We start from the raw sequence: 22,264 nt of genomic DNA on the forward strand, positions 1-22,264 counted from the left end.
CATATAGCTGAGTTGATGTGCTTTGAGGGGCCGGCTGCGTGGAGTAACAATAGTTAGTGCATTATAGATGATTAGGCACTATGTCGTTGCATAGTCGTGTGTTCGCATGTGCGTAATACCAATATTGCGATAGGAATATCTACAATGAAAGCAAAAGGTTGCGCCGGCAGAAACAACCAACGAGCGCAGAAGAATATGGGTACTAGCAGCACAGGTATTTGCATTACCGGTTTCGGCCTGTGCCTTCGTAGATGAATGTGTATTTTTTTGTTGGTTGTGGGTTTTTCGTGTACTAGAAAAAGCGTGGTAGAGGGTAGTCTGAGTGGTGGTAGAAAGGTGGTAGGGGTGGGTGCGTGGGGCAGTTAAGCTTGTGCAAACTTTGAATATTAATCTGGCAACGATAACGGTGAGCTACTGTGGTAGGTGCACAGACGAACTGTAGTATGTGCGTATCGTGAAGCAGCAATGGTAATCACATTGATTTTTTTGGGGCATTTGGATTTTTACGTATAGGATATTTTTAATTGGACAAACTCAAAGTTAAGGGATGTGTGTGCGTAGAGTATGGTTTGATAAAAGTGTGAAACGAAAACGAAAAGAAAATATGTAGACGCTGGTAGTCTCAATGGTTGTAGTAAGGACGTAATGGTGAATGCATGGGGGTTGTTAGCATGTGCAAACTGGGGAATACTAATCCGTCAACGTTACATGTGACCTCATGTGGTTGGTGCACAGAAAGACATTAGTTTGTGCGTTCACGTATGCGTATACTAACAACAGTCTGTGCATTCTGGGTGCCTATTTTGTTTAGTTTTCAATTAATTAGTTTAAATTAATAGTTTAATTTTACAAATCCAGTAGGCATGTTTCATTATTTTTTAGCAATTGCTGGTACTCTGAATGGTTGTAGTAAGGACGTAATGGTGAATGCATGGGGGGCTTTTAAGCATGTGGAAACTGGGAAATACTAATCATTGCCATCCTTCACCTGCTTCAACGACTGTGCATACAAAATATACATACCAAAAATATACAGATTTACCAACTAGGTAAATATTCAACCACGCCCGTGCATGCCATAACAACACATCGACCAAAAATTATAAAAATGGGTTAGTGGCAAAAGACATCACAAAAAAAAGTACATAGATAAACACCACAAAAAACCTAAATACGCCTGTCTTTTCTGCGCCGGCATACAACCTTACTTACTGCAACGGGGCTATCCACAACAGTCTACTCATCCTGCGGTGCATCCGCAGCCACCCCATCAGCATGTCCCGTCTCAACTCCCGCATCTACCCTTCCTAGAGTGGACTGCTGCTGATCCTGAACTGAGCTGGACGGAGGAATAACTTCACCAACGTTTTTCTGCTGTGCAGCAACAATGCATGCATCAACGGCATTCAAAATCTCGGGGTCCCCCTACATCTCCGTCCAACTTCGGCAGCATCAGCCTGTGGCATAGGTTCAACAACATTGTCAGCACCCACTGGCTCAACTGCTACAACAACAACCGGCTCAAACCGAACATCAACTGGGAATGACAAGAAGTATTTAGAGTAATAAAAAAAAACAAAAAAAAAAAACACATACTCAAACCCAAAACTGCATCCCCATACTGTGGATATGGCTGACTTTTTACAAAAAAAAAAAAAAAAAAAAAAAAAAAAAAAAAAAACATTATAATACATAAAACTAAGGAACGAAAACAACACAAGCAATCCAAAAACCGGTAGTACCCATTAGCATCAACACAATAATAGTGGCGCACCAACACACTAACAGTGCGCACCAACCAAAAAGGAAACAAAAAATAAGCAGAAGCAATTTCCAACAACACTTTATCCCTAACTTACACAAACCTGCAAACATATACGCACAAACCACCCAAAAAAAAACTAGTGCCAATTAGCATCTACAATTCACCCTAACTTGCACAAGGTGACGTAGTACTACGCACAAACCTTCCACAATTATCCCTAACTTGCACAAACCTGCAAACATATATGCACAAACCACCCAAAAAAAACTAGTGCCAATTAGCATCTACAATTTACCCTAACTTGCACAGGGTCACAACTATGACGCAACAACCACCCCACCCAAAACCAGTAGCCCACCAATCTACTACAACAATAACACACATGGAATGAAATTTTTTTAAAAAAACAAACCAACGAGCCGTGGACATTACTAACAAAATAATAAAAAAACATACCTACACACGGTACACCAAGAAAATCCTAACAAATACATAAAAATAAACACACCCTAAAGAATGCACAAACCAGGAATCCACCAACAATGCGCAAACCAGACTGAATACGCAATATGCACAAACTAAAGCCTCTGAATACACAAACCAGTTAATACAGACTAACAGCCAGCCAAACGCACCAACCGAATTAATTCTACGCACATACATCCAGCCAAATCCACCCAAATCAACAACAGACCGGAACCACCCAAATACTAATTATGCATACTACAATCAAATATACTAATTAATCCTATATGGGAAATGGGACAACACCCCCCCCCCCCCCACACACATGCAACAACCCCAAACCTCCTAACCTAAGTACAGTACTACAGAAACCTCAAATACCAAAACCCCCAATATTTAAATAAAAATAAAAATAAAAATAAATCAGAACCCAAACCCTAACCAGTAGCTACACACGCTTCCGCTCATGAACCTACTAGAATCCGGCCACCGTCAAAATCCCCACATCCCGGCAAAAACCCCACAGAAAAAAAAACACAGAAACCCCATAAAATAAGCACGAACAATACACACCCGAGAATTATCAACCCCAACCCCTTCAATCTAGAACAAAACCGATAAAAAAAAGGGAAACAAACATACCTAAAAAAAAAAGGGGGCGAAGACGAATACCTGCCATGGAACCCAACGAGTTGCTCTGAAGTCTCCTTAACCGCCGGACGCTCTACCCAGCCGTGATGAACGCAAGCAACATCCTCTAAGAAGGAAGCAGGAGAGTGCAATGGACGATGAAAAGGCAAAGGATGGAAGGAAGCGGGAGACTGCCTATTCTACGAAGCGACAGAGAGGAAAGATGATGAGACCAAAAATACCAAAGCACAAAAACCGGCGACATTAAATACATAACATAATTAAACCCAATGGCAAAGTACAAAATAGCCCCTATATTCAATCAAATCAAGCGCACATGGGCATAACAACAACTCAATCTGAACCATTGAATTAAAAAAATCAATGGCTAGAAAAAGGGCTCACGAGGTCACCTGGCAAGGGGGGATGCACCGGATTCAAAATATATATATATATATATATATATATATATATATATATATATATATTTATTTATTTATTTATTTATTTATTTATTTATTTATGAATACCCAATTGGACCAGAATCTACCTTACATTGTAGATTATGATCTTAAAATAATCTTTAATTAGACTCTGTATCTATAGATTATAGTTGATATATTTTGTACCTGCAGTTGATAATTTCTGTACATGTAGCTATCATATTATGTGTCAGCAATAATCAAGTCAGGTTCTGTATCTATAGTTGACACATTCTGTACCTGCAGTTGATAGTTTCTGTACATGTAGCTATCATATTTTTATGTATCAGCAATTATCAAGTTATTTGTTTACACGTACAGAAACTATTAACTGTAGGTACAAAATGTATTAACTGAATGTACGGAATTTTTGTATCAGGGTTCACAATGCAATATGATTCAGGCCCCCCATGGTATAACAATTGCTCATTGATTGTTTTTTTTTTTTTTTTTTGTGGGTCCCGCATCCACCTCATCATCCACTATCTCACCCAATCACAAAAACCATTCTCCCTATTTGTTTTAACTTTTAAATTTTTTCTTAGGGGTCAGACTTGTGTGAGACCATCTCACGATCCTTATCCGTGAGACGAGTCGGGTCGGGATGATTCAATATGCAATTGTAATGCTTATACTAGCAAATATAATACTAAATCATAAATAAAATATTTGTTACTTATAAAGACAAATGTAATACTTTTATATTTTGATGTAAAAGTATTACTTTATTCATCAAAAGTATTATATTTTCCCTTATAAGTAATGTTGCACTTATAAAGGAAAATTTAATACTTTTACATCAAAATGTAAAAGTATTATATTTTTTTTCAAAAGTATTACAGTTTCCCATATAAGTAATACACATTTTATTTTGATTTAGTATTACATTTGTTAGTATAAGTACTACATTTTATCTTGACCCGACCCGTCTCACAACAATTGTTTTACCGTGAAACCATGTCCACCTTGCAAGGTGGACACGGTTCTATGTTCATAATTACTGAACTCTATGTTCATATTTATAAAACTTTATGTTCATAATTTTTGAACTTCATATTCACAATTATTGAATTCTATATTTTCACAATTACAGAACTCTATGTTCATAATTATAAAACTCTATGTTTATAATTTTTGAACTTCATATTCACAATTATTGAATTCTATATTCACAATTACAGAACTCTATGTTCATAACTCTAGAACTCTATGTTCATAATTTTTAAACTCTATATTCACAATTATGAACAATTTTGAAATCGTGTCCACCTTGCAAAGTAGACACAGTTCCACAACATAATTTGCTGTCTCCCGGACAAGGATATATGAGATATTCTCACACAAGTTTTTGTCATTTCTTATTTTTCGTAGACGCACTTTTTTACTATACCATATTTTAATTATTTCTTTATTTATTTTAATTATAAACTTATAATTGTAATGATACCTACATTTAAAATAAACATACCTACATTTAATAAATGATAATTATAAACATTTAAATTAATTTTTGTTGTTGCTCTATTTATTTTAATCATTTTAAATTTTAATTGTAATTAAATCATTCAAAATTTAATTTAAAAAATATATTACATTTTGAATTTTGTAAAAAATTTTAAAACAAAAATAATAAAACAACAACAAAAAATAAATGTAAAAAAAAAAAAAAGAGCACTGTCGCATGAAAAAACAGAACAGACAAGATTTTTTTTTTTTTTTTTTAAAAAACAACAAACAAACAAACAAAGATTGAGAGTGGCCACCATCGCCCAAGTGCCGTGGAGTCGCGCCGTGAGGCACAATTGTACATCTCACGACTTTTTTTTTTTTTTTTTTTTTTTTTTTTTTTAACTTGTAAAAGTCTTGTTTTTGCAGGAAGAAAATACACCAAAAAATCAGCCTCTGCATTAGTCAAAAATCAGTATATCAGTTTCTTCTATTCCAAAAATCACTAAAGAATTCCTATTGCGGTTGCTGTTAGAGTATGTTCGGTGGTAGGTTTTTTTGTTTTGAATTTTTTGTTTGTTTGTTTTATTTTGTTTTTTTTTTGTTTTTGTTTTTTTGTTTTTTGTTTTTTGTTTTTTTTTTTTTGTTTTTTTGTTTTTTTTTTTTTATGAAAGAAAGAGAAAGATTTTCCTACAAAAATCTAATTTTTCAAAAGAAAAGAAACAAGCACAATAAAAAACACGTAAAATGTCCAACTGGAACATGCTCTTCACACAATCACACACCCAATGGGCAATTAGAGTAGTTGCTAGTCTAGTGATCACTCAAATTCTTTTCTCCTTTTTTTTTTTTAAAAAAAAAAAAATCATATTAAAAAAATATATATATAGACTCAAAAAAACTTGCCAAAAACTCCACCAATGAAGTTGTTTTGTTGGAAATTTTAGCTAAAATGATAATTTTAAGTTGTTATTTTGTGATACAAATATATATGGAGTCTGTTAAGGAGTTAGTTCTGTTAGAGCTAATAGTTTTAGTTTCCTTTATTTGTGGTTAGTTTCCTAAGTACTAGCTACTTCACTGTGTATATAAACTCTGTGATCTCAAGTCTAATAACACACAGAAATTCTCTTTGTTAAACATCCATCTGGTATCAGAGCCAGGTTAGACTTGAGATCACAGAGTTTCTAATTTGGTTTAGATCAAAATGAGTTCAAATTCTTTGTAGTGAGACGAAAAAATCAATATATTACACGCTCAAATTGGATAATGAATGAATGAAAAATTGAATCTCAAATAGATTCATTTAAGTTGAAAAATGAAGTTGAAAAGACTTACCCATTTTATTGGGGAAGTCCCACAACCTCAAGCATTATAACACGTTAACACGTGTTCTAAACCACCAAGCTATCACACATCTTATCTTATGTATTAGAAAGCAATATGCTCTAGTTACGTGTACAACCAAGATTGAAAGCAAGCCGATGCCGTACATTTGTCAACCATATGGGGGGACATCTACTATACTAATAAGAGCTCAAGAGAGTTAGGCCTATAATGGGTAGAAAAAATGGCGGTCAAATTTTTTAATCAAATGAATGGCTCAGATTGATCCGATTTTAATTTTTCCTTAAGATTTCCTAATATATCCTTAATGAATATGATTATCCGTTAACTTTTCCGTTAAATATTATCTTTTCCGTTAATTTCAGTTAGTTCACCGTTAACTTACTTATTGATTTCAATAAGAAATGTCTTAGGTTCGAACCACATCCCAATCAAACTTGGCATAACTAGTACGCTATTTTACTTTTATTAAATTAAAGGGAAAAGGGTCAAATAGACCCTCAAACTTTTGCTAAAGAGTCAATTAGACCCTCCAACTTTTTAAAGGTGCAATTACACCCCTAAACAATGCATTTTGAAGCAATGAAGCCCAAATACAGGTAAATAACCTGCTATCAAAGGTCACAAAAAATCCAACGTATTTTCGGCAAAAAGTGACCGGCGACGGTCACCGGTCGCCGGTCAAGAACCTTCTCCGGCAACGGTGGAGAAGGCAACCCAATCTGGGTTGCCTTCTCTGGACGAGAAGGCCACTGTGGTGGCCTTCTCAACCGGAGAAGGCAACCCAGATTTGGGTTGCCTTCTCCAGCGAGAAGGCAACCCAAATCTGGGTTGCCTTCTCCACCATTGCCGGAGAAGGTTCTTGACCGGCGACCGGTGACCGTCGCCGGTCACTTTTTACCGGAAAATACGCCAGAAGTATGCCGGATCTTCCGTGACCTTTGATAGCAGGTCATTTACCTGTATTTGGGCTTCGTTGCCTTAAAATGCATTGTTCAAGGGTGTAATTGCACCTTTAAAAAGTTGGAGGGTCTAATTGACTCTTTAGCAAAAGTTTGAGGGCCTATTTGACCCTTTTCCCTAAATTAAATAATAATTTAGTAGGTACAACAAAAAATAATACATATGCATTTCTTTAATTTAGAATTATGTGTCTACAATGTCTTTATTAAAAAAAAATTATTCATTATTAATAAATTAAATAAGAGAAATAATTTTATTAGTTATATTTTCTTTATTTTTCTCCAATATAAAAATTCTTTACATTCAAATTCATCAATTGATTATATTCGCTACATTGTCCCAACAATCTCTTTATTAAAAAAAATCATTCATTATCAATAAATTAATTAAGAGAAATAATTTTATTAGTTATGTTGTCTTTATTTTTCTCCAATGTAAAAGTTCTTTATATTCAAATTCATCAATTGATTATATTCACTACATTGTCTATTATCTTTTTTTTGTGCACTATTTTTTTAAATTAAATATCAAAATTGTAATACAAAATAATGCTATATATTTATTTACCAAGTATTCTATTAATACCATGAAAAAATTTAAAAAATATAATTAATAAAGTCAATCATATTAACTACTTAAGGATTTGTTGACAAAGAGAGTATTCAAATCACAAAACAAATTGAAGTGAGAACTATCTCGCAATGTCCTTGTTTGATAATCAGCAGTTAGCGGATTATATTAGCGAATTTGACCAGCGAATTATATCAACGATTGGTAAAAAGATATTTGAAAAAATTAGCTGTTTAAATTAACATGTAAAATGACCTAAGGGTATACATATATTTAATAATAATAATAATAATAATAATAATAATAATAATAATAATAATAATAATAATAATAATAATAGTTTTAATATATATATATATATATATATATATAATTAAGCCAATCATATTACCTACTTGGGGGCTTTGTTGACAAAAAGAGTATTCAAATCACACAACTTGAAGTGGGAAACTACCTCGCAATGTCCTTGTTTGACAATCAGCAGTTAGCTCTTCAATATTATTAGTATATATTTAATATTTTATGCCCTAATTTTTATTTGCTCTCCCTTATGTCCCGTATTTGGTTTCAACCATACTTATACAATTATTTTATTGACAATTATAATCAATCTTGACTATATTATCTTGCATTTGTAAACTTAGAATTATCTATTTAAATACGCAAATTCAACATTCAATTATCTATGCATATATGAACAATTCGAATATAATCTTGTGTTGATATACTTTAAAGTATTTATTTAAAATAAAAAACATTGGGCATTATCCCAATCGCGCAATGCGCGTAAAAAAACTAGTCTACACTATAAATAGACACACTTTACTCCCCTTAAGAATCATTCCTGGGCTCACTAAATCCTAACTCGCTTAATAGTTTGTGATCCCAACCTTCAACCCCTATACCTAGGACTCGATTCCTAGTTATTCTTAGTCTATTCCTTAGGCTCGATTCCTAGTAGTTACAATATTATTCTTAATCCATTCCTTAGGCTATAACTTGTATTATTTATTTATTATTTTGGATCAGTGTCTCGAGCATTACTATTTTGAACCTTATTTTGTATCAGTGCCTCGGGCATTAATATTTTGAACCTAGCTCCCCAGGTAATAAAACTACTATTTCCGTACCTCATCCTGTACTTTCATTCCCAATTTATGGTAGATATGGTTCCATCCCAATTTATGGTAGATCGGGTTCCGACAAAACCATTAGATGTGTGTATTTACATTAGTATATATACAAGTTATTCTTAAATGGTGGTTGAATTGTATATACAAGTTCCTCTTAAAGGATGTGGATTCCCCTTCAGTTTATGTGTTACAAGTGAACTCCACAAATCACCTTCACCTCAAATTCATACTAAAACGGTAAAACCCATCAATATATGAATCTTGAAGTGAATAATTCAAACATGTACATAGAGACATAAAATATACCCATAGCACAATACAGAGTACATAATATTAGTTCTCATAAAAATTTCCCCGAATAGATTGGAGACTACAAATATGGTAATAAACAGATCGTGCTTTTTAGTTCTACACCCGAACATCGATCTGTGATTTTCCATTTTCATTAAAAATCTGCAATAATCTAAGAAAATGGTTTTAGTCTGTAGGGAAGCACTTCCTCAAACGGTCCAAAGAGTGGCTTCGGGAGCTCGTTCCAATCATACCATTCCCAACCACCAGACTCCTCAGGCTCAAGATTTTGCAGAACCTGAGCAGGATCAACCAGGATTGCTCGTAATAGGATGCAAACAACCTGCACATTCTCTGCGATCACATTGTTGACAACTGTGTAGATCTCAGTTGTCTCAATGTCCAATCCGGTCTCCTCCTTCACCTCCCTCACTGCACACTCTTCAAAACTTTCGCCTGAAGTTAATGGAGTGTAGAAAGTTTGGACACTGATGAATCATTACAGAAAAAACAGGTATAACACAAATCCTTCAAAACCTAGTAACTAGTAACAGATCAGAGGAGTGAGTCATATGGCATGTTGCACAAAGAGTAAAAGTGATCTCGAGGGCAATCCTACCCAACCAAGTTGGTCAGGTTGTTGACTTAGTAACCACAAGTCCATATAGTTACAAGTTAGACTCCAAACGGGAGCACCCTAATTGGTTTGAGCCGACTAGCTATGTGCAACCTAAGCCGGTTTACCTCCTTGTGATCGTTTACCGGTTAGGGTCATACACAACATCATGGGACATTATTAGCTGGGCTTAGAGCACAAAACTTTCAGATTCCTGAGGCTGAAGACATAGACAAAATCAGTACATCACAACCTTTTACTAGACCACTCAACAACTATAACAAGCCCTGCACACAAGCTATTGCTTATGGTGCATAACTCGTAGTTCTGATCTAGCAAATAATCTCAATCTTGAGCTCTCAACCTAAATGTATTAGCCTAGATAACTTAACAAGTAGCTTGCAACCAACTGAAAAACAAGAATATACTACTAGCTAACAAAGTTATTATTGCTTAGCTCTCACTATACAAAAGGTACCATTGAACACTAGATTACTAGAACATGTACCAAGTTATTGCCTTGAAAAAACTAGTATCTATAAGTACTGTTGTAAAAATTGACCTAGGCAGTCGCCTTACCCGCCTAGGCGCTAAGCACCATTGACAAAATACACCAACGGTGTTAACAAAAGGCACCAATAGTGTTAGGAAAAAACACAACAATAATATGCACAAATACACCAAAAAACACACAACACACCCCAAAAAAATGCACCATATAACTCCCTACGCCTAATGGTGTATTTTCGAACACTGTGTGGTGCTTTTATTCATACCTAATGGTGCATTTTTGGTGATGCGTACCTAATTTGTGCATGTTTTTTTGTTGTGCATTTCCTAACATGGATGGTGTATGAAGGCGCGGCCGCACCTGAACTCGATTCTCTCTCTCTCTCTCTCTCTCTCTCTCTCTCTCTCTATATATATATATATATATATATATATATATATAATGCCCAGTGACTACTGTAACCATGTCTATAAGTGAGTTAGTCAAATCACCAGCATCTTTCCTCCCAAATTGTTAATCGCAATTGAGAATTTTCATTTCACTTTAAAGAGAGATAAGAAAAGCCAGATAGGAATACAAGCAAGAATATTATACAAACAGCGAAGGGCTAACCTTCCACCCAAAATCAATTTTCTTACTAAGTTTAGTCATTTACCAAGAATGCAAGAAAAAAATGCACAATATAAGACTGTACTCAAAGTAATTATATAATACCAAATATGTAAATACGCTGGTTGACGCATCAATCAGGCATCATCAACACAACATGACATTTGAAATTGGAGCAATCACTTTGATAATTGGTTAGTAAAGTAAAAGAAATCCAAATAATTGACTAATCGAATTTGCAAGAGAAGAGACAAAATGGATTAACTGACCGAACTCTAGTTCTCCGCCGGGGAGGGCGAAGGAGTTGTTGCCGGAGGAAGAGATGCGACGGCGTAACAGCACCTTATTTCCATTTAATAAAAACACCGCCACCGCTATCTTTTGCACCGGCGGTGGCGACGACGGCGATTCGGCGCCATTTTCCATTTTGCAGGTCACTGTTGACTGTCCAAAATCGATAAGCAACGGAGAGAACTGAAGCGGGTTTTGATCGGTTTCGGGCAGGATTTTGTATGCCCCGGCAAATTATGCCAAAACGACGTCGTTTTAATAAAACGTGCGTCTCCTCTTTAAAAAAAAATCAGGTTTGATTCCCAGCAACAACATAAGAACTAAAATTTATAATCGATGAACTATAATTCCATAATCTAATCTATGAACTAAAAATTTCAGAATGAATGAACTAAAATTCCATAATCTATAAACTAAAATTTCAGAATCGATGAACTACAATTCCATAATCGATGAACTATAATTCCATAATCAATGAACTATAATTCCATAATCTATGAACTAAAATTCCAGAATGAATGAACAATATAATGTTGTTGTTGAGAATCGAACCTGAATTTTTTTTAAAGGGGAGACACGCGTTTTTTAATAAAACGACGTCGTTTTGACATCCGTATGCACCATGCATGGTGCATACGGATGCACAGCATAACGATTGGTATGCCCTTATGCGTGTCGTTTTTGACAAATGCTCTGCATTCGTGTGTAACGTGGTTTGGATTAAAAACACGCGTCCCACTTAAAAAAAAAAAAAGAAATTCAGTTTTGATTCCCAGCAAGACCATTATGTTGTTCATTCATTTTAGATTTTTAGTTATGAAATTATGGATGTGTAATTATGCAATTTTTGATGTGTAATTATACAATTCTGAATTTATAGTTATAGATGTGTAATTATGCATGGTGTAGTTATGCAATTCTGGATTTATAGTTATGAAGTTATGTATGTATATCTTATGCAATTCTGAATGTATAATTATGAAGTTATTGATTTTTTTTTTTAAAAGTCGACGTCAAAACGACGTCGTTTTTGCATCCGTATGCACCATGCATGGTGTACACACGGATGCACAGCATAACACTCCGTCGTTTTTGGTATAGGCGTGTTGTCGTTTTCCCGTGGCCGTTTTGGAAAAAATGGGGCTTTTCAATTATTCCAAATGTTTTCTTGGGCCAGAATCATAGACAAAAGGCCCACACCTTCAACAATGGCAAATTACACTTTAAACCATGGTCTATATTGAATTGTGAATTATGGTTCAAAAATAATCTTTAGATTTTGTACTTGCAATTGACATATTTTATACCTGTAATTGATAATTTTTGTATTTGTAAAAAATTTGAAGTCACATAGCATGGTAAGTATATACACAAAACATGATAATTACAAACACATAAATTGTTAACTGCAAACACATAAATTGTTGCCTAATATGTTATGTGTCTGCAGTTAACATATATACTTTGTGTCTCTAGTTACCGTTTATGCATGTAGTTATGTTTGAAATTACCATGTTATGTGGCTTCAATTTGTTTACAAGTATAAAAACGATTAATTACGGGTACATAATGTGTTAAATGAAGACACATAAATTTTGGATCAAAGTTCACAATGCATTATAAATCCTGGTCAATGGTATAACAATTGGTCAACGACGGTAAATTATATAGTAGATCACGGGTATATGTTCATTTTTAATATAATGAAAATTTATTTTTAGGTAATATGTCTACTAATGAACAATCAAAAAATTAATATTGAATTTGGTAAAGATCAGTGACTTTAGAATTTGGAGTACAGAATTGTAGTTAACCTGTATTGTGGATTTTGATAGATAGAAATATTGTAGCCTATGCGTTTGGGTCTAGTTGGTAGTCCAAGCGCGACGTGGCACCCCTTGTGTTTAAATTTTAATTCGCTTTTGCATTTGAATTCCATCTTTTAAATAAGAAATGTCGTTTATTTTTAAATATTTCGATTTTTAAAAATTGGAGGTGTTACACAACATGATATTTCAAACAGTGAAAGTCATCAACGAGTTAGTGAAAATGCACAACCTACCCTGCGTAATTCTAGTGTAAGTCAAGCTCTCAATGTCAGCGAGAAGTTGGTGATAATCCACAACCTGCCTTGCGAAGCTCTAATCGAAGCGGAACACCTCTGAACTACCTCAAAGATTACCATTGTGCACTTTTGAAAAATGATCCTAATTCTGTGGCGTGAGTGGCCGTGCACTCTTGTCCCTTAAGAGAGGTCGGGAGTTCGAACCTCCTCTCGTATGGAAAAACCAATTTGGTCAACACTTTGCCCTTAATTGGGTCATACCGGTGCGAGCGGGGATTAGTTTGAGTATGGTACGGGCTTAAAGGTGCCTCCTACAGTTAGGGCATGCTCAGCACACCTCGTCGTTTGACCAAAAAAATAATCCGTGGAGTTTAACCGATTAACCACATGGTAAAAAGCCTATTGGGTGTAAATGGGTTTACAAGACTAAGCTTAATTAAGATGGCTCTATTGAGAATACAAAGCATGGTTGGTGACTAAAGGATATACCCAAACTTTTGGTTTGGATTATTTAAACACTTTCAGTTCATTGGCAAAAGTTACTACCATACGAGTATTACTGACTACCACAGTTATGAAGCGTTGGCATTTGCATCAACTAGATGTAAATAACGCCTTCTTGCATGGTGATTTTTTATTTTTTTTTGGAGTGTCATTGACTCTATTACAAGGTAGTATATGTTCTATACTTTCTCAATCTATTGTGTTAGTAAATAATAATACATTTGATGCCTCAAATCCATGAAGAATTAGTCTTCCACCAAATTGTTGTCCACATCGCATGCACTGGCATCTTCTCTTGCATGTAGCGCAAAGATCTCCGCTTCACACGTCTGCATGCCCCTTTTTTCTCTTCATTTGAATTGTATAAATAGTGTAGATATTTACATTTGTAATACACCTCTTACATCAATATTGAATTCTCCTTTCTATCTATTTCTCTATTCTTCTCACATAGAGTATATATATATATATATATATATATATATATATATATATATATATATATATATATTCATTTTCTTTGTATTCTCTTTATAAGAGATTAATATATATATATTTATATTTTCCCACTTTATTAATTTTTTTTTGTCATTTATATATTTTCCCTATTATTCAACTTCTGTAATTCTCAATTTTCGATTTTTCGCTTCCGCATTATTTCGCTATATTCCTAACAAGTGGTATCAGAGCCAAGTTTATTTGAGAATTATTTTCAAAGATGTCGACTGTCACTAAGTTCGATATCGAGAAGTTCGACGGGAAAATTAGCTTCTCTATCTGGAAGGTTCAGATGGAAGCCGTTCTAACCCAGAACGGTTTGAAGAAAGCACTAGCTGGGAAGAAGAAGAAACCGGCTGCAATGACAGATGAAACTTGGGAAGATTTGGATGACAAGGCACGTTCAACCATTCTTTTGTGCCTGTCTAAAGAAGTTCTACGTGAGGTAGTAAGTGAGACGACTGCGTCAGATTTGTGGTCCAAGCTGGATACGCTTTACATGGCCAAAACTCTTGAACACGCTTCGCCTGAAGGAGCGTCTGTACACAATCCGTATGACGGAAGGTACTTCTATTAAGTCTCACTTAGATGAATTCAATTCTATTTTATTGGACTTGGAAAATATTGATGTCATAATTGACGATGAGGATCGTGCTGTTTTATTGCTTGTTTCTCTCCCTAAATCATACAAGCATTTCAAAGAAATTATGCTGTATGGTAATAGTAGTGATACCCTTACTTTCGACAATGTTAAGTCAAACCTATTGTCCAAAGAAAAGTTTGACTTTGAAATTAAGTCTGAGGACAAAGGTGAAGGCTTGACTGTAAGGGGTCATTCACTTGAAACATAGAGTAGCAATAAAAAATCTAGATCCAAGTCCAACAAATCCTGTAAGTACTGCAAGAAGCATGGTCATGATGTGACTGAATGCTTCAAGTTGAAAAACAAGCAAGAAAGAGAAAATAAGTCCGCTGAAGCTAGTGTTGTTGAAAGTGATTCAGAAGGCGATGTTATGTTATCTGTTACCTCCGGTTGAAAACGGAGCGAAACCGAGTGGATTCTGGACTCTGGTTGTACATTCCACATGTGTCCTCATAAAGACTGGTTCGTCTCTCTGGAACCGGTTGATGGTGATGTTGTCTTGCTGGGTAATGATACCCAATGCAAGGTTAGTGGATTGGAAGTGTTCAGATTAAAACTCATGATAACGTTATCAGGACTCTTACCAATGTTCGGTATATTCCTGATTTGAAACGCAATCTGATATCGTTGGGTACCTTGGAATCTCTGGGGTGCAAGTACATAGCTGAAGGTGGAGTTTTGAAGGTCATAAAAGGCTCTGTTGTTCTCATGAAAGCTTCCCGTTTCGGAAGCTTGTACGTCTTGCATGGCAGTACTGTGATAGGTTCAGTAGCGGTATCCTCATCGATGTCTGATGCGGATCTCACTCAATTATGGCATATGCGTCTGGGGCATATGAGTGAGAAAGGCATGCATTTCCTGAGCAAGAAAGGCCTCATTGTTGGTTCAGGTACGGGTAAATTAAAATTTTGTGAGCATTGTGTTTTTGGGAAACAAAAGAGGGTTAGTTTCTCTACTGCTACACACCGTACCAAAGATGTTTTGGAATATATACATTCCGATTTATGGGGACCAACTAAATTCCAGTCTATGGGAGGCTTTAGATATTTTATGTCTATTATTGATGACTTTTCTCGTAAAGTCTGGGTCTATTTCCTGAAACATAAAAATCAGGCATTTTCTATTTTCAAGAAGTGGAAAATACTTGTTGAGACTCAGACAAGTAAAAAAGTCAAGAAGTTCAGGACAGACAATGGCTTGGAATTCTGTGAGTCAGATTTCAATGACTTTTGTGCGGCAAATGGAATCGCTAGGCACAAGACTTTGCCTGGTAAACCCCAGCAGAATGGTGTTGCCGAACGTTTGAACAGGACTCTATTGGAAAGAGCTCGTTGTATGCTCTCTAATGCTGGGTTATGGAAACGGCGTGATTTTTGGGCCGAGGTCGTTTCTACTGCTTGCTATTTGGTAAATAGATCTCCACATTCATCCCTTGATTTCAAAATTTCAGAGGAAGTTTGGTCAGGTAATCCTGTTGACTACTCTATCTTAAGAGTTTTTGGATGTCCTGCTTATGCTCATTCCAGTACGGGTAAATTGAACCCGAGAGCTGTCAAATGCATTTTCCTTGGTTATGCCTCTGAGTCAAAAGGGTATCGTCTATGGTCTCCTGATTCTCGGAAAATCATTCTGAGTCGAGATATCACTTTTGATGAAAATGCACTACGTTCTTCTGGAAAAGTTCCCAGTACAGATGAGACGCAAAGTACTGGTGAGAAGGTGGAGTTTGAGTTCAGGCCTATTGATAGTGTTACTACTGCTGATGGTAATACTAAAGATGATGCATCTACTAGCACCGCACCTCTCGTCCAGCCACAACGAGAGTATTCCATTGCTATGGATCGTCCTAGAAGGACAATTAAAAAACCTGCTAGGTATGCTAGTGATGATAAAATCAACATGGTTGCTTATGCACTTTCAGTCACACAGGAAGTTGATGGTGATCCATCCTGCTATTCTGAAGTTTTTCCTATTGCTAAGTTCAAGCAGTGCTTGAGTTTAGTTGACTGTTCCAGTTGTTGATTTCCACAATGGATTTGATCCAAGGTGGAGATTGTTAGAAAATAATAATACATTTGATGCCTCAAATCCATGAAGAATTAGTCTTCCACCAAATTGTTGTCCACATCGCATGCACTGGCATCTTCTCTTGCATGTAGCGCAAAGATCTCCGCTTCACACGTCTGCATGCCCCTTTTTTCTCTTCATTTGAATTGTATAAATAGTGTAGATATTTACATTTGTAATACACCTCTTACATCAATATTGAATTCTCCTTTCTATCTATTTCTCTATTCTTCTCACGTAGAGTATATATATATATATATATATATATATATATATATATATATATATATATATATATATATATTCATTTTCTTTGTATTCTCTTTATAAGAGATTAATATATATATATATATTTATATTTTCCCACTTTATTAATTTTTTTTTGTCATTTATATATTTTCCCTATTATTCAACTTCTATAATTCTCAATTTTCGATTCTTCGCTTCCGCATTATTCCGCTATATTCCTAACATATTGCAGCCTAAAGAGTTAAGACCCCACCACCGGGGTTCGATCCTGTATGGTGACATGTGACTTAAATGAGGAAGTTTTTATGTCATTGCCACCAAGTGTGGATTCCAATTTCCAACAAACCAGGACAGGTATGCAAATTGGTTAAATCATTGTATGGGCTGAAGCATACTAGTAGGTAGTGAAATATAAAGTTGACTACTGAATTAATTAGTCAAGATTTTGTGCAAGTTGTATCTGATCATTCTTTATTTACTAGAGAAAATGGTAATTCATTTATTGCTCTTTTAGTTATGTTGATGATATATCGTGGTAGAAAACGGTGATCTTGAACAAATTAAATCTATTAAATCACATATTAAGGATTTGGACCCTTTAAAATATTTCTTAGGTTTAGAGGTTGCTCGGAATAATGCACTTTATATATATCGTGCACCAGGGCGCACATTGAATTGTGCACCCTGGTGCAAAACGACGTCGTTTTGCACTTTTTTTTTTTTTTTTTTTTTTTGAAAATTTCGTTTTTCCATGTTTGCTGTTAACTTGTTAAAAAAAATTCATGTTTTGAAAATGTACATAATTGTATACTAAAATGTACATAATAGTATATGAGAATGTACATAAACTTTTAACTGTTAAAAAAAATTGTGTGTTCAAATGTACATAATTGTATAAAAAAATGTACATAATTGTATAAAATAATGTACATAATTGTATACCAGAATGTACATAATTGTATAACATAATGTACATAATTATATAACATTATACACATACACTCTGTTGCGTTGACTCCTATACAACTTATCAAAACGACGTCGTTTTGAGAGGTGCGGGGCGCACAGTGCTATATGCACCGTGGTGCAGGGTATAACGATTGTCGGAATAAAGATGGAATTAATTTGTGCCAACGAAAGTATGCTTTGAAATTGTTGGTGGAGAAAAAATTTTGGGAGTGTAAACTAGTAGGAAGTCCTATGGTTATCTCTTCAAAGGAACTACATGCTGACAGTCCTGCACTCAGTGATGTTACTGATTATAGGAGGATGGTTGGTAAGTTATTATATTTAACTGTCGCCCATCTGGATTTAATTTTTGCTACACAACAGTTGTCGCAGTTTGTTGATGCTCCTACAGAGCTACATCTTATAGCAGTGCATAGAGTCTTAAGATACATAAAGAATTTCCCTGAAAAAGGTGTTTTCTTTTTAACATGTTCAAAATTTTCAAGTGAAAGGATTTTCATATTCTGATTGGGCAGCTTGTCCAAAGACGAGATGTTCTATTAGTGGATATTGTGTATTCCTTGGTATTTCATTGGTTTCTTGGAAATCGGAGAAACAAGAAACAATTTCCCCTTCTTCCGAGACAGAATATAGAGCCTTGGCAACTACTAGCTGTGAGATCCAATGGTTGTTATTCTTACTTGATGATCTGGGAATTACGATACTTTTTCCGGCATTATTATTTTCTTATAGTCAATCTGCACTTGCCATTGCCGCGAATCCAATGTTTCATGAGCAGACAAAACACATAGAAATTGATTGTCATTTTGTCTGAGAACGTATTAAAAGGGAATTTTAAATATTATGTATTTTTCTAGTGCCAATCAATTAGCATATTTCTTTACGAAGCCACATGCTCCTACTTTATGGTTGCGAGGAGCGTTAAAATCTACAGCCACAAGAAGCCATACATGCATTAGAGTAAGAGCAGATAGTTCAACTTATTATTTTTGTTAAATAAATTAGTTCAGTTTGTATAGCTGGTAAATAGCGTTTTCTTGTTGACAAGCTCCTATTTATAGTTAGCTTTGTATTTAGTTCTTGTGTGAGAAATAATATACCATTGAGCTTGATTTCTTCTCTCACCACAAAATTTAACAAATACACTTCAACATTTTACATATGCCCTTGTACAAATGACTAATAATATATTCCAAGCACCAGTGAAATGGTATCTAGTAATGAATATATGTTATATTATCCAATAATAACTCATCAATACATGAATCTTGTAGTGAACAATTCAAACATATACACAGAAACATAAACTATACCCACAGCAAAATACTTGTAGCAACCAGCAAAGTGGATCCACCTAAATACTAAACTAGATAGGCTACAAATTAAATCAGAGTGTACATAATATTAGTTTTCATAAATTTTTTCCCGAATAGATTGGAGACTACGAACATGATAATAAATGGATCGTGCTTTTTAGTTTTACACCCGAACATTGATATGTGATTTTCCATTTTCATTTGCAGCAGCAAATGGAGGTTTGATCCGTCTGAAAATCTGCGATAATCTAAGGAAATGGTTTTAGTTTGTAGGGAATGGATTAAACCCAGCCTGAACCACATCCTCCAAAGGTCCAAAGAGTGGCTTTGGGAGCTCGTTCCAATCATACCATTCCCAACCACCACACTTCTCAGGCTCAAGATTTTGCGGAACCTGAGCAGGATCAACCAGGATTGCTCGTAATAGGACGCAAACAACGTGCACTTTCTCTGTGATCACATTGTTGACAACTGTTAAGAGCTCGGTTTTATCAATATCCAATCCGGTCTCCTCCTTCACCTCCCTGGCTGCACATTCTTCAAAACTTTCTCCTGAAGTGAACAGAGTGTAGAAAGTTTGGACACTGATGAATCATTACATAAAAACCAGATATTACACAAATCCTTCAAAACCTAGTAACTAGTCACAGATCAGAGTGAGTTATATGGTATGTTGCACAAAGAGTAAAAGTGATCTCGAGGGCAACCCCATCCAGCCAAGTTGGTCAGGTTGTTGACTTGGTAACCACAAAGTTACAAGTTCGACTCCCAGCCAAAACAACCTATTGGCCTAATTGGTTTGAGCCGACTAACCATGTGCAACCTAAGCTGGTTTACCTCCTTGCGATCTTTTACCTTTAAGATTCTTGAGGATGAAGACATAGACAAATTCAGTACATCACAACCTTTTACTAGAGCACTCAAAAACTATAACAAGCCCTGCACACAAGCTATTCCTTATGGTGCGGAACTAATAGCATTTCTCATCTAGCAAATAATCTCGAGCTCTCAACCAAACTGTATTAGACTAGATAACTTAACAAGTAGCTTGCAACCAACTGAAAAGCAAGAAAATACTACTAGCTAACAAAGTTATTCTTGCTTAGCTCTCACTATACAAAAGGTACCATTGAACACTAGAACATGTGCCAAGTTATTGTCTTGAAAAAACTAGTATCTATAAGTGAGTTAGTCAAAATCACCTGCTTCCTTCAACCCAAATTGTTAATCGCATTTGAGAATTTTCATTTCACTTTAAAGAAAAATAACAAAAGCAAGATAGGAATACGGCAAGTTAAAGAAAAACGAAGTGTCAATAGTATTTCACTACAATAAATCAGCAAAATACAAGCAGGTTTAGCAACAGACTAAATAGCTAGAATTTAGAGAATTTTCCACTTTAGGTCCACAACTATTCAACCATTTTCATATTTGGTCTTGACTATTAATTTTTAAACATTTGGCAATAGACTTATAAAATATTATCATATTTGGTCCCTCCAACCTAATTTCTAAGTTCTAATCGAATTAAATCATGTGTTACGTAAGTTACTTATTTTGAAGGTCAATGGCCGAAAATTAGGCTGGAGGACCAAATATGTCAAGATTTTAAAAGTCTTGAAACTAATGTAGAAAATTAATAATATGGATGTGGTTCAATAGTCGTAGAACCAAAACTGAAAAATTCTCTAGAACTAAAATAGAACAGAAAATTACAAACAGGTTTAGAAACAAATGAAATAGCTAAAACTTAAATACCTACAAATTTAATTGCTTTAAGTACAGAAATCCAAAGATTTCATTAATTTAATTACGGATTTTTTGTTAATAAATTTGACTTTTTTCTAGTGTTTATTTCCAGACAAGCAAGAACATAACATTATAAGAGAAACAGAAAAACAAAATTATGGAAGAACTACCATATTATACAAACAGCTAAGGGCTAACCTTCCAGCCAAAATCAATTTTCTTACTAAGAATCAGTTTAGTCATTTACCAAGAATTCAAGCAAAATGCACAATCAAAGACTCAAAGTAATTATATAATAACAAATATGTAAATCTGGCTGACGCATCACTCAGGCATCATCAACACAACATGAGATTTGAAATTGGAGCAATCACTTTGATAATTAGTTAGTAAAGTAAAAGAAATAATTGACTGATCGAATTTGCAAGCGAAGAGGCAAAATGGATTAACTGACCGAACTCTAGGTGTCCGCCGGGGAGGGCGAAGGTGTTGTAGCCGATGGAAGAGAGGCGACGGCCTAACAGCACCTTATTTCCATTTAATAAAAACACCGCCACCCCTACCTTAGGCACCGGCGGTGGCGACGGCGGCGATGCGTCGCCATTTTCCATTTTGCAGGTCATTGTTGACTGTCCAAAATCGATAAAAGCAACGGAGAGAACTGAAACGGGTTTTGCTCTGTTTCGGGCAAGATTTTATAGCCTTACAGGCCCTTATTATTCGTGTCGTTTACAGCTTGTTTGGTTCGTTGGAAAATATTTGAAAGGAAATGGAATTGAAATTCTATAGAAAATAAATTTCAAGAAAATAGATTTCATTGTTTGGTTGGTGGAAAAGAAATTACTGAGAATATGAATTTCATTGTTTGGTTAGGTTTGAAATGGTAAGGAATAATGTGTATAATGACAAATATAACCCTACATAACAATAATAATATAATAATAATAAAAGTAATTAATAAAGAATGGTGAGGATAAAATTATCATATTAATTTTTCATGGAAAACATTTTCCATGGAAAACAAAATACTTATGATGAGTAAAGAATTTGTTTTCCTCATTTTCAAGAAAAACTTTTTTCAATAG

At 34.9% G+C, this 22,264-nt stretch overlaps 1 protein-coding gene and 1 long non-coding RNA gene across 3 annotated transcripts; one reads left to right on the forward strand and one right to left on the reverse strand.

The window, feature by feature from the left end:
- The first annotated feature begins 3,488 nt into the window (after positions 1-3,488).
- LOC109171670 lies at positions 3,489-12,767 on the forward strand. Its single transcript, XR_002052634.1, has 3 exons — positions 3,489-3,551; positions 3,644-3,722; positions 12,726-12,767. It is a non-coding gene; the product is annotated as an uncharacterized LOC109171670 (long non-coding RNA).
- On the reverse strand, positions 9,069-21,860 carry LOC109171659 (nudix hydrolase 1-like). 2 transcript variants are annotated; one of them, XM_019320734.1, is made up of 3 exons: positions 21,728-21,860; positions 11,098-11,257; positions 9,069-9,548 (listed from the first exon to the last, which is right to left on the reverse strand). In XM_019320734.1, the coding sequence occupies exons 1-3, from the start codon at positions 21,800-21,802 to the stop codon at positions 9,265-9,267; spliced, it is 519 nt and encodes a 172-aa protein (XP_019176279.1). In that variant the 5' UTR covers positions 21,803-21,860; the 3' UTR covers positions 9,069-9,264. The 2 variants fall into 2 exon arrangements, with proteins under 2 accessions (XP_019176279.1, XP_019176282.1); XM_019320737.1 differs by lacking the exons at positions 9,069-9,548; positions 11,098-11,257 and adding an exon at positions 19,383-19,982 and having other exon boundaries at positions 21,634-21,848.
- Positions 21,861-22,264: the final 404 nt, after the last annotated feature.

Source organism: Ipomoea nil, unplaced genomic scaffold, assembly GCF_001879475.1.
Source record: "Ipomoea nil cultivar Tokyo-kokei standard unplaced genomic scaffold, Asagao_1.1 scaffold0143, whole genome shotgun sequence".
NCBI classification, from domain to species: domain Eukaryota; kingdom Viridiplantae; phylum Streptophyta; class Magnoliopsida; order Solanales; family Convolvulaceae; genus Ipomoea; species Ipomoea nil.